General features: G+C 63.8%; 1 protein-coding gene across 2 annotated transcripts in view; it reads left to right on the top strand.

Annotated features, from left to right (window-relative positions):
- The window catches only part of LOC102939540 (solute carrier family 12 member 9), a 49,726-nt gene that overhangs the window by 25,055 nt on the left and 11,502 nt on the right, over positions 1-13,169 (top strand). For both annotated transcript variants that reach the window (XM_037908918.2, XM_037908917.2), the window contains exons 8-9: positions 334-416; positions 5,260-5,384. In XM_037908918.2, the coding sequence (XP_037764846.1) occupies positions 334-416; positions 5,260-5,384 (208 nt within the window). The remainder of the gene's footprint in view (positions 1-333; positions 417-5,259; positions 5,385-13,169) is intronic.

Here is a 13,169-nt window from a genome sequence, read left to right as displayed (position 1 = left end):
ACGCGCTGTGTATTTCAGACCTCGCGGCTGGCAGGGACTGAACCTTGTTCCTGCGTTGGCCCTGATCCTCCCCCCCAGGGATGCTGGGACCCGCTGGTTCTGCCGCTGGGTGTGTGATGGGCCGGGGCAGGGAGGGGCAATGCCTGTGGTGAGGGTCACACAGGCGAGAGCTGGACGGGCTGCGATCGCTGGCTTTGCTGGCCTAGTGTCCCAGCTGGGGCCTCTGCAGCCCTGCCCTAACCGGTGCTGATCCCTGCCCCGCTCCAGGCACTGTCTCTGCTCCCATTTGAAATCCTCTCTCACACAGAGCGTCTGGTTCCTTTTCCCCTGCAGGCAGAGCTCTGGCGCCAGCAAAGAAAACCTCCCGTGGTGGGAACCCCTGGGTGGCCGTGATCCTTTCCTGGGTGTTGGTGCAGGTGAGTTGGCTGCGCTCTTCGTCTGGCATCTCATCACAGAGGAGCCCAAAGCTAGACCCAAGCAGCAGTCAGATATGCAGCCACCTCTGGGATGGAGAGCAGCAGCCGTAGTGCCGCCCGTCCATGGTGGGTGGGGACTGGCTGAGGACACGGGCCCAGACCCGTAGAAGGGCCATGGGATCTCAACCGTGAACTGGGCACAAGGCGTGTATTTAAAGGGGCTGGCTGGCCTTGTTTTTAAGGCTCTGGGCTGGGATTCAGGAGGTCTGGGATCTTTCCACAGACTCCCTGTGGGACCTTGGAGACTGTGCCTCAGTTTCCCGCCTATGAAACGGAGAGGTCAATGCTTGGTGCGAGCACACAACCCTGCCCTGCTGAGCTGGTGCAGTGAGGGGCTGAGACACCAGGGCCTGGGCAGTCCAGAAGGGGGAGTCACCTGGATCTGTGGGCCAACCGGGCCTTGGGGCTCCCTTCTGGCTGGCCGGTATCCGCAGCACAGAGATCCCTCTAGTTCTGCGGCTGGCAGGATCCTGGACCCACTCTTAACCCTTTCACTGCTGCGTGCCAGCAGCCACTCTATGCAGCATTGGCACCTGGTAACGCCCCTTGGCTGGACTGTTTCCACTTCTGCCCCTTGGGGTGAGTCTGGTCCTTGGCTTGGCTCCCTGTGGGGCACTTGGGGCCTCATTTTCAAAGGAGTCTGCCCCCCACTGAAGTCAACAGGAACTGGGAGGGGGCACTTGGCCCCTTTGGCAGCCAGGCAGGCACCATGTGGGCCCTGTTCTCAAGTCCCAGCATGTCACAGTCATTAGGTTGTACGTGGGGGTGTCTCTAGGGGTGCTGTTCAGTCGGGGTCCCGGGGCAGCAGCTGGGGTCCCAGGGCTTCGCTCCCCAGTTCTGTGTGAAGCTGTGAGCTCTCCCCCCGAGACCTCCCAGGGGAAGGAAACACTCTAATTCCGTGCGCAAAGGGCTCCCCGTGCGGGTGGGGGTGGGGGTCGCTGTGCCGCCGCATGGATCATTGCGTTGTGCCCGGAACCTGCCATCAGCCAGGCTGCAGGAGTAGGGAGGCAGCGCCAGCTTCGCGACTCAAGAGCAAGCTCGTCTCCACTCCGCCAAATTGGACAAATATATGTAATGCTAAAAAATTGCCCCATTAGCCGGCAGGGAACATGGACACACGCATGCATGAGATGTCGCGCTGACCTCCGCCAGCTCAGCCCTGATTGGAAGTGGCTGGGATAACAATCCATTTCTGGGGCCTGGGCTCCCAGCGCCCACCTGCAGAGAGTAGACACGTGACGGGGCGTCGGGGGGAGCCCAGTGCCAGCTCCATGCCAGTACAGGAGAACCAGGGCGATGGACAGCAGGGACTCACAGACAGAGCCGCAAACCCAAAGGTGCCTAACTCTTATTGAAGCCAATGGGAGTTAGGAGCCTAAATTCCTTTGAGGATCTGGCCCTTTGGCCGCTGGCCACGTGGACAGCTTGTCCGGAGCTCTGGGACCACACCTGGTTGGCATGAAGAGGAGCGGATTGCTGCCAACGTCCAGCTAGAGCTGCGGCCCGTTGAGGCTCCAGGTCCCAGCCCGCTGTGCCGTACAAACACAGAACCGAGAGACGGCCCCTGCCCCGGGGAGCTGACAGTCTCGGTGTAAGACAAGGGGCAGCTGGTGGAGATCAGGAGACGCCAGCAGGCTGCACGCTGGCCACTGGCCTGAATGCAGCAGCCATCTGGGCCCAGTGCTGAATGGCAGGGCAGCACCAGCCGGTGCGAGAGGGGGACCCGTTGCCTGGCCAGCTCCAGTCGGCAGCTGCTCCTGAGAGTTTTTCTTCCTCTGGAGTCAATTGAATCACAAGCCCCGTGGTGTGCGGGAGGAATCGCCCTCCCCTGCCATTAGCTAATGGCTGCGTCTTGCCAAGGGGCCAGGCCTGGCCCCGGGAAAGGGGAGAGTGCCCACCCATGCTGGTGCGGGCCAGGCAGCAGGGAGCTGAAAATTGCCTCAAGGGGCTGGCGCTGGGCGGGCTCCTGCTAGGGGAGCGTCATTCTGCCATGGAGAGGGAACTGCCCTAGGCCCGGGCTGCCTGGCATCTGTCCCAGCTGGGTTGCCCTGGGGTGCTTGGGCCCAGAGGCAATGGGGGTCTCTCTAGCCCCCCAGGCACTCTGGTGACTCTCACATGAGCTCCAGACTGCAGATCCAAAATGGCGGGCAGCTGCCCTGGCTGATGGGCGCAGCGTGCCCCATGGCACTGACACATGGCAGGGGGTGAGGGCCTCACACACGGCTGTTGAGAGAAATGCCAACCCCCTGGCTGAGCTGGTGCCTTGGCGCTGCCACTGGAATCATGGAAGCTCGGCCTGGACAGGCCCCAGGCAGACCCATCCCCACCAGCTTCGGGGCCCAGGGTGGGGGAGGCCCCGACAGGCTCCAGCGATGGGGCTCCCAGGCCAAGAGCTGAACCCCAGCTTCCCGCCAGCAGAGGGTGACGTGAGCTCAGAGCCCAGTCCCAGCAGCAGGGCTGGGGGTGGGGGGAGCCCAGACCCAGACGAGTCGGGGCTGCGGGGCAGAAGTGAGGGGCAGCAGCAGAGCTGGGGGAGCCCAGGGCTGGGGTGGCAGGGGGCTGTGGGTCAGAACTGAGGGGCCTGGGCCGAGCTGGGGGGTGGGTGGGGAGCCCAGGCTGAGCTAGCAGGGGGCTGCCGGTCGGGAGTGAGGGGCACGGGCAGAGCTGCGTGGGCAGGTCAGGGCTGGAGTGGCAGGGCTGGGGCACCATACCAGCCCTACGGAGTCACCCCATGTCCTAGCAGCTAATGGCCCTTGGCAGCCTGCCTGAGACAGCCATTTCCAGGCCTGCTCCCAGCCCCCTGCAGGTTCCCGTTCCACCCCCCATCTCCCCCTCCCAGCCTCCCCAAACAGCAGCTAGTTGAGGACTCCCTGATAGCAGCCTCTCCCGGCACCCCCTGCTGCCTTCCCCCCACCCCACGCCTGGCCCCCCTGCCCTGCTGGCTCTGGGGTTTGCTACCTTTCAGCTCAGATCCTTTCCCTTGATGAGCAGCTAACTGAATTATAAATCAAAGGCAAACGGCTGGGCGAGCGAGGGCGGGGGGTGGGGGACTCCATTAGCGCAGCCAGGCACGATTACCGTGGCTCGGCGCTATTAAGCTCCCAACGAGCTGAAATTCCCAATTGCTGAAATGGGTTGAATAATCTAAAGCGCCCCACGTGGAGTGGTTGCTGCGGGTCAGGCTGCACTGCTGGCTTCGCGGCTCAGAGCGGCTCCCAGCCGCACTGGGGTGGGGGTGGCTGGGGTGCAGCTCCCCAAGAGTGCAGCAGGCCCTCCCCGGGGGTGTGGGCACCAGCAGGCTCAGGATCATGGAGCTGCCGGTCACATCTCTTCAGTGCTTAGATCTAGCTCCCTCCATCCAGCTGAGGTACCCCCCGCTTTACCCCAGGACTGGGCGTGGTCCGGATGCTCCCCTGCACGTCCCCTGCTTTACCGCAGAGCTGAGGGTGGCTTGCACACTCTCCTGCATGTCCTCCCTTTACCGCAGAGCTGAGTGTGGCTTGCACACTCTCCTGCATGTCCTCCCTTTACCGCAGAGCTGAGTGTGGCTTGCACACTCCCCTCCATGTCCCCGCTTTACCCCAGGGCTGGGCGTGGCCCGCACACTCTCCTGCGCATCCCCACCTTTGCCCAGGCTGCTTGCTTCCCTCTTATGCCCAGGGCCTTGGGGACAGGCCCATCCATTGTTCTCAGGGCAGGAGCCAGATTCAGTGAGCCCCCCCACCCCAGCCTCCGATCAGCTCTTCCCCCAGGACTCAGTCGAGATCCCGGTCCAGACGACCAGACGCACGCGACTGGGCAGTCTCTGAGAAGCTGTTTCCCGGCTGACGCGCTGGGCTGGCTGTGACCCATGGCCCCGTGGACTCCCCAGGTGCGGGCTCCGCTGCTGGGCTCAGCCCACTGGGACCCCCAGCGCAATGCAGCCCATGTGGGGACAGGCCTTCAGCCATGGCTGGGCTGATTTGGAGCCACTGGCCCGGCCCCTGTGGGAGAGGCTGTGGCCATGACTCGGGGCGCCCAGGCCAGCTGCCCCAATAATGGACGTAGCAGTAATGGCTGGGTGGGTTTAGCTGTTGAATACATCAGGCTGGAAGGGGCCATTATTGCCCCCCACAAGCCCGGCCACACTGCGCGTGCCCTGTCTCATGCCAGCGCCTCAGGCTGGGGTGCGGCCCTGGCACTGCTCCCCTCCCAGCAGGAAGATTTCAGCTGTTCAGTGGCTCTCTGGACCCTGAGAGCAGATCTGGCTCCCGCCCTATGCTGCTCCTCTCAGGGGGATGGCTCCACGGTGACCCCCAGGGTGGAGGGGCTGGATTTCACTCCTGGGGCCCCCCGTGAGAGGTGAACGGGAAGGGCCAGCGTGGGGGGCATGGTGGGGCGCCATGCCTGGGGTTGGGAGCCGGGTGAATGTGGTGCCAGTCTCTCCGTGCCGCACAGGTGGGCGCGGGAGGAAGGGGGGGTGCCCTGGGCAGAGATGCCAAGGGAGCCCATGGCAAGGGAGCTGGCATCCTAGCTTCCCTCAGAGGGCCATGGGGGCCCAGTATCTGGCTCAGTGCTTTCAGAGCCAGTGGGGCAGGTCAGAGTTGGCGGTGCCCTTGGGGTTGCCCAACGCTGCCTCCTGCCCTGCCGCTGGATCCTGCCCTACTCTAGCTGGTTGCCCAGCCAGAGTAGCCTCCAGCCCTCTAAGGTGTGCGGGCTCCATTCGCCCAGCCCCGGGTGCCCCCGTAGCTCAGCCCAGGGCTGTGCCAGCCAAGGGGGCGCCTGACACTCTTGTCTCCCCCAGCTGGTGCTGTTCTCCGGGAAGCTGAACACTATCGCCGCCATTGTGACCATCTTCTTCCTGCTGGTCTACGCCACCATCGACCTGGCCTGCCTGGCCCTCGAGTGGGCGTCAGCCCCCAACTTCAGGTACCCGGACCGGGGTGGGAGGTAGGGGGGGGAAGAGGCTGTGGCAACAAGACTGTCTGCTAGCGGGGTGTCCAGGAGCAGCTGGCACCAGCCATTGTGACGCACTCACACCCCCGTGCCGTGCCCCGCCTGGTAACCCCCGACTCGCAGTGCCACGAGTGCCGCCAGGCAGTGGGAGGCCAGGCTGGGCTGTTAATTAGGTACCCCCATGCCCCCCAAACCCACCAGGGAGGGAGGGCAGGCCTTTCCCCACCAGCCAGCACTGGGCTAGAATCTGCCAGCCCCACATCCCCTCCCCCACACCGCCACCCTTCCCCAGGCTGTGTGCGTGGAGGAAGCAGGTGGAGTGGAGGGATGGACTGGACGGGGCTTAGGTCCCCCAGCCCTGCGTTGGCAGCCTCTGCCACCTAAGTTCCCCCTCTTGGGTGCCCCGTGCTTGGCAGACGGGGGCAGGAGCTTGGCCAGCAAGCGACACGTATGCAGGGGTTGTGCAGGTCATGCTGTCTCCCCTCTGCCCCACCTCCCTGGGACTGGGGGGCAGAGATGCTCTCCTGGCTTGGTCAGCCCTCCCCAGAGCAGGGATCTTAGCCTGCACCGAGGTATCAGAGGAGATTCCCCCCTGCTTCTCACTGATGAACCTCCCCCGTGCTGGGCGCGAACTGATCAATGTGAGGCCCCCCCTCCCCCCCCAGCACGGTGTGATCTCGTGGTGTCGGGGGGGGGGGGGCATGTGATCAATCCCACCCACCTCCAATCCCATCAAGCCGAGCACGGCGCTGGGTAATAAGCATTTATGAGGCTGGTTAAAAAGCTTTTGCCCTTGAGCAAATACCATTTTTAGTCAGGGAAAAAACCAACCGCCCAATGGAAACACAAGCCCCGAGCGCGCCGGGCGATTGGTGGGAAATTTATGGCTCGCGTCCTGCTGCGCTCCTGGGGCAGCGTGCCAGGCAGGGCTGGAGCACGCCTTCCATTAGCGGTAATTAAACCGAGGGAGAGCCCAGCCTCCTTCCTGGAACAGCACGGCCGCCCGCTGCCCTGCCCCCCAGCAAAGGCAGGGCGCTGCCGGGGGCAGCGGGGCCTGCTGAGGAGGAGGAAGGTGGCTGGGTGGTGAAGACCCAGACGGAGTCCTGGGCTCTGGCCCCATTCCCCTTGGTCCAGCCACTGCATCGCTCAGGGTTCACCCGTGCAACAGGGGTGGGTCCCCTTCTGCAGGGGAAGGGGCTAGAGGCTGAGATGAGGACCCCATGGTTAGAGTCTAGTATACCCAAAGGGGGCCCAGGGAGGGGGACGTCCTATCACAGGTCAGGGCAGAACCCAGCTCTGGTAAGCCTCAGGAAACGTCTTAACCACTAGCCTGCGCTGCCTCTCCCTGCTGACATTCCCCTCCCCGCCCCCGTTAGCTGGTGCGTGCGTCCAGGCTGGGAGCGTGTGGGGCAGGGACTCTCTCTCGATGGGCACGTGCAGCGCCTGGCATAATGGGGTCCTGACTGCGGTGGGGTTCTCCAGGTGCTAACTACCAGACCCGGCTGCTGGAGGGGAAGAGCGGGTGCTGCGCCTATGGGGTGGATGCCACAGGTTTCCCAGGCCTGGAGAAAATGGCACTTGAATTAGGAAGAGTCTAGTGAAAACGGCCCAGTCTCTGTCCTTTTTTTGCGCCAGGGCCCGGGGGTCACGTGCTGAAGTTAATGGCTGGGAGTGGCACAGCCCTCCAGAGGCCAGGGTTCCTGTGGTTGGCATGGCTCAGGCTATGGCGCCCCTGCCTGCAGGGGACCTGGGGCTGGGAGCTGGCACTTCTAAGGCACCCTGGTGTGGAGTGTGGGCAGGGCTCTGCGCGTCAGGCTGATCCGGTCTCACTTATCCTCAGTGTGGCACAGCCCGCATGGCCTGGTGCTTGCTGAGAACTGCTCTCCCTGTCTTGCGCTGCCCAGCGTTAAATGGCAATGGCGCCAGCAGCCTGTCTACACTATGGTTCCCTGCATTGCCATTGCAGGAGGAGCACCTGGGGTGCTAGGGCAATGGAGGGGCATTTGCAGGAGATACTAAGGAGGAGCCTGCTGTGCCATGGGGACCCAGGTGAGGGGCCTGGCCGTGGGGGGCAGCACCTCAGTGGGGTTGGGTTATCCCTGGGTACCTACTGTTTATGTCAGCGCTGATCTCAGCCACTTCACTCTGCACAAACCTGCGCTGTCCTCCCTGGGCCCCAAACCAGACCCCAGAGCGTCTCTCACTGCTGGGCAGAACCCCTGGGCCCAGAGCGGGCCCCCATTCCCTGGAGAACAGCCACTGCCACCCTGGAGGAGACCATTGGTCCATCTGGTCTGGTATCCTGCCCCCGGGCCTGGTCTGTCCTGTTCAGTCCCCCGGGTATCTGAGCACCTTCCGGCAGCTCATGGAGCTGGGGGTGCCGTGGGGTGCCCTCACTGCCTCGCCGGGGTCATTCCTCTTTGTGCGGGCCATGACCTGCGTGGGGAGGTTGGTCTGGGACTGGCCCCTGAGAAAGCCCTGAACTGATGAGCCTGACCCTGGTGGTGGAGAGTTCCTCTGGCCCGAGGAGCAGAGCTGCCGACCACGGTCCCATCCGAGAGCTCAAGGCTCTTCTGGATACCCTGGGCCCAGGGCATGGAGCACCTTGACGGGGAGGAGCTGAGGCCTTGAGAGTGGCCCTGTTCTGCGTGGGTGGGGTGGGCTTGCGGTAGCCTGTTGCCAAGGTGTTGCAGAGTGCTGGACTGGCTGGCGTTTGCTGAGGCCTCTGTGCCCAGGCCTGGCGCGTGGCTGTCGTCCTGCTGAGAGGTGAGAATAACCGAGGTCGGGGCGTCGTCCACGGCGGGACCGTCTCCCACTCAGCCGCAGAGGGGGGAGGCATTACTCATGGATGCTGCTAGGCGAGAGCTCAGTGTCTTCCGGGAACCCAGCCGCCTCCTGACCCCAGGCTGACTCAGCCAGCTGCGGTCGTGCAGAGCAGACTGTGCCGTAGCTGCAAACTCTGCCGGGAGCTGTCCTCTGCCCACCCGCGTCCCCGCTGGCTGGCTTGGTTCAGCCGCTGTCAGGAGCTGAGCTTGGCTGAGCCCTGGGCCAGCCGAGTGACGGTGGGGCCCTGCGTGTCCCCTGGTCGTGGCTTTCCAAAGAGCCTCTGGGGTGCCCAAGGTCTTGATTTTCCTGCGGGATGAGGTGCCAGCGTGTGCCTGCCCCAATGCTGCCTCGGCTGGAACGCCACCGTCCCCGTGGGGCCAGGCTCCAGTGCAGGGCCCCAGAGCAGAGACAGGGCAGGTGACGGTGGCTTGGCCAGGGGTGGCAGGAAGCTGTGCCAGGCAGAGGGGACAGCGTGAGAAGATGCCCCGTGAGTTCCCGGGGCTGGGGCGAGAACGGAGAGCTGGCAGGGAGAGGTAGCCCCAGAGCCGGATGGGGGGGGCAGCCCCGAGCATGTGCTGAGGGGTGGGCGGCTGGGCTTGGTTAGAGTGTGGCTGGGGCTGGCCTGGCTAAAGGGCTCTCTGCCCGCCCCATCCAGCATCTCCCCCTCCCTCTGCATTGCTCTCCCCCTCCCCTGCCTCAGTGCAGCATTCTCCCCCCCTTCCCCACCGCTCGGCTCCCCCTCCTGCTCCTCGCCGACATGCGAAATAAAAAGGGGATTTTAATTACCTTTCAGCAAAAACAACAATTAGAGAAAATAACAGCTTCTGCGGGCCCGCCTCCTCTTTGCTCCCGTGCCGCGCCGGCTTGGGCGCCCTCGTCTGCTGGCACCCATCTGGCTGGCTCCGGCTGCGTCTCGTAGTGGAGCTGCCCCGTGGGCCGGGGTTCTTCACCTGTTCTAGCCGTGCTCTGTCTCTCTCTCTCTCTTAAAGGTTAAGGGCCTGGGGAGCGGGTTCTGCTCCATGTTCGTGGCTCATGGATCTGGAGTGCAGGACGGCTCCATCAACGCTGTGCCTGCCGGGATCTCCCCTGCTTGGGGAGAGGCATGAAAGGGCGGGAGCCAGGGTGCCCAGGTGGGAGCCCGTCTGAGTCTGCAGCCAGCCTGAACTGAGCTCTGAGCAGGGCAACCTGCCCCACTCACCGCAATGATGGCGTTCACTCTGAAACCTACTGGTGGCCATTCATGTGGTGCTAGGGTGCCTTACTGCCCTGCTAACAGAAGCTGTCAGCTCCATGCATATCCCACAACCCCAGTGCCGTCCCCCACCTCCCACCACGCACTTACCTGTGCCTTGGATTGGAGATGCCCCAGCCTGTGCGTGCCTCCTTCAGCGCCCCTAGGGTGAGGGGGCCGGAGGGCTGGGGAGCAAGTAGTGCGGGAGGAAAACTCAGTGCCCCCCAGAGGCGCCACGTCTCTTTCCAGCCAAGCGGCCAGGCCCCTCCCCTACCGATCCCCAGGGGCCAGGGTCACTGGCGTGGGATGGGGGGTGTGGGGGGTTGCCACAGCGATTGGGGGGGCTGCGGCTGGAGCGACCTGGGGAGGGGGCCCCTTGGCAGCGCTGAGGCGGAGAGCAATTTTCGCAGCTGGCTGCATTAGCGCAGGCGGGGGCCTGCTGGAGATGGTAATTGCCGGCGCCAGGCCCTGCCTAATGGATGTTGTGATTAAGCTCTTATTATGGAGCGGGAGGTGGGAGGGGGTGGGTGGTGATGGGGGAGGGGGTGGGTGGCGATTGTGGGGGGGGGCGCGAGCAACTCACGGCTTTGGAGATGGAAGGAGAGAGCCTGGGGTTTCTCCGCATGCCTGCCCAGCCCCACTGGAACAGCAACCCACCCACTCCACGGCACTCACAGGCCCTGCCTCACATGGCCCCTTCCCCTCCCAAGGAGGTGCCATGGTCGGGGGGGTGGGGTGGGGTGGGCCGCTCAGCTGCCCCCAAGGCCCTCCCGCACCCCCAGCCACAGCCCCTTCTCTCCCCTCAGCTGACCTGAGCTCCCCACTCCAGCGTAGCTTCCCCTCTGGGCACCTGCCCAAGAAGGGGGCGCTGCGCCCCCCCAACCTCCCTGGGGTAGGGAAGTGTCCATCAGCCCCCTCTGGCAGAGGAGAGGGGGACTGAGGCAAAGGATAGCTCAGGGTCACATGCCACAGCTGTATGAGAACCCAGGAGTCCTGATTCCCAGACCCCGCCCGCCCCGCTCTAACCCACTACACCCCCCCCCCCCACCTCTGAGAGCTGTGCACAGAACCCAGGAGTCCTGACTCCCAGGCACCCCCACTCTGCTCTAACCCACTACACCCCCCTCCCCTCTGAGAGCTGTGCACAGAACCCAGGAGTCCTGACTCCCAGGCACCCCGTTCTAACCACTAACCCCTCCCAGAGCTCAGTATTACATGCCAATGCTGAGCAAATCCCCCACTTCCCTCCCGCCCCCCCCCAGTGACGGGGCCAGGCAGGTGACAAATAGCTTTTACCTCCTGCCCACTGCAGCCACCTGTAGCTGCCCAGATGCCGAGCCTGTCCTCCCGCCCGCTGAGGGCCCTTGGGCTACGCCTTGGCTCAGTGTGAGTTGTGATCACCTCTGGCCGGCCTCCCTTGCTCTCCAGGCCGGCTCAGTAGCCATCAGCCAGTCCCCGGCTGATGCCAGTCACTGCCAACTCCTGGGGCCGTGGGCAGAGGAACAGGGGTGGGAACGCCTGGCCTTGCCCTGCGCCCTGATCACAGCAGCCTGGCGCCCAGCAAGCCCAGAGGGGGCCACTCCCGCCCGGTTGGGGCCACTTCATGCTGGCTCCTGCAGCCACAACACAGCCCTGGGCCGAGCCACCCGCTGGCTCTCCTGGGCTGGGCAAGGTGCAGGCAGGGGACGGCGACCGCTGCTGAGGCCAGCATGCTGCCTGGCCAGGGGGCTAGAGGCTGGCAGAATGAGGTGGTGGGTCCCAGCCCTGCCCCACCCAAGAGCGCCAGGGCGACCACAGCCAGCTCAGCACAAGCGGAACTGGCTTTGTAGCCCTCAGGCTGGCGGGTGCTCCTTCCGGCTGCTCCCTGCAGGGGGCGCTTGGCTGGCGGCACCCGCCCTGGGGGGAAAGGGAGGCCTTCAGGCGCGGGGCCACTGGTCCAGCCCCATTGACACCCTCCGTCTTTGGGAAATAAGGGGCTTTGCCTTCACTTTCCCTGGTTCTCTTTCTGGTCCTCAGTTCTCTCGGAAACATCCTCTCCCTTAATTTCCTGTCGCCTCCCTTCTGGGCCCCCCATGTGCCCCTCTCCCTCCCCGCCTTGCCCTGCTCTGGATCCTGCAGCCTGGCCTTTCCTAGGAGGCTCCTCCTCTGGGCTTGCTGGAGCGCTGCTTGTGTTCCTGCCAGCCCCTCTCTCCTCCGTTGCAGCTGCCCCGGGTAGCGGGCAGATGGCAGCAGCGCTCTCTGCCCATGCCACCCGCGGGCACCAGCAGCAGACTCCTGTGCTGGGCAGTTCTGCACAGTTTCCAGACCAGCTGTTGCGGGGAGGCCGGGCCTCCTGCCTCAGAGGCCACGGATCTGTCGTCACTCAGTGCCCGAGTGGGATTGCACTTGGTCGATCTGGCTTCAGCCTTGGCCCCCGGGGCCGTTGGTGGGGGTCCCGCTTTGCCATGGTCGGAAGGGGCGAGGAGGGGGGGCGTTTTCCCCGAGTGCTCCCCGCCTTCCCAAGCCCTGAATTCGCCCCATGCTGAGCCGTGCGGCCGAGGGCAGGAACGGCCCCTGGAGGATCTGCTCCAGTGAGTGCCGCTCGCCGGGCGCGCCTGTGCCAGGGATTGGCGCTGATTCAGCCTGCAGTCTGTTGGCGGCGCAGTGGGTAATGAATTGTTTATGACCCGTGCCTCGGCTTTGCAATGAGCTGAAACGTGTCAGATAATAAGTTGTTTATAAGCCGTAAATCTGGGGCACAATAAACCAAAGTCGGGTTGTTTAAGCATGAGTTGTGAGCTGATGCCCCATTGGGCCGGGCATTGATGATGAGTTGCGAGCTGGCGTCCCATTGGCTAGCGGTTCGGCGCCGAGGCACGGGCATGGCTTCCGTTGGGCGGCGAGCTGATGATGAGCCCTGAGCTGCGAGCCCATTGGGCAGCAGGTTGGTGATGCGTCGTGAGTGCCAGTCTCATTGGGTAATGGCTTGATGATGAGTTGTGAGCTGAAGTCCCGTTGGGTAATGAATTACGCAGAGACATATTTGCTTGGGAGAAGTAAATCTGGTCTGCACATTGTTGCCGAGTTGTGATTATATTGTACCACGCTCTGTAAATCACGGATAACGCCTTGATATACGGCGCCGAGAGCGGGTTGTAATTGAAACCAAATGCAGGCAACTCAGTGGCGCGGCGTCTCTCCAGCAGGGCCGCTTTGCTTCCCGCGCAGAGCGAAGCCGGGCAGCGATGCCCAGGGTGCAGCGTAGCTGGCACTTTGGGATGCCCTGGAGCTTCCCTGCCGGAGCCGTCTCCACCTTCCCTGGAGCTTCCCTGCTGGAGCCATCTCCAGAACTCCAACTCGCCATCATAATCATCCCCAAAGAGCTCTCGGGCTCTGCCAGTGGTAGGTGGCGTTTGTGAGCTCACGGGCTGACCTAGGCTTGGGATCCCAGACTCCGGGGTTCTGATTCTGTCTTTGGACAAGTCACTCCCCCGCTTTGCCTCAGTTTGCCCACCTGTGAAATGGGGACGATGCTCTGTGCCCATCTCCCAGGTAGGTTAGGGATGAAGAAGTTAATGGGTCCAAGCCTCATGGCAACGGGATTCCCAGCCTTTGGCATGATCGCTGGCTCCCTCCCTCTCTCACTCAGATGGGAGATGGGGGTCCCCTTGGTATCTCACTAGGGTGCCACTTCCTGCAGCACCTGTGCACTGAGCTCCCCC

This window comes from Chelonia mydas, chromosome 9 (assembly GCF_015237465.2).
Source record: "Chelonia mydas isolate rCheMyd1 chromosome 9, rCheMyd1.pri.v2, whole genome shotgun sequence".
Lineage (NCBI taxonomy): Eukaryota > Metazoa > Chordata > Testudines > Cheloniidae > Chelonia > Chelonia mydas.
Note: the sequence above shows the minus strand (reverse complement) of the source record. Positions and strands in the feature narration are given on the sequence as shown.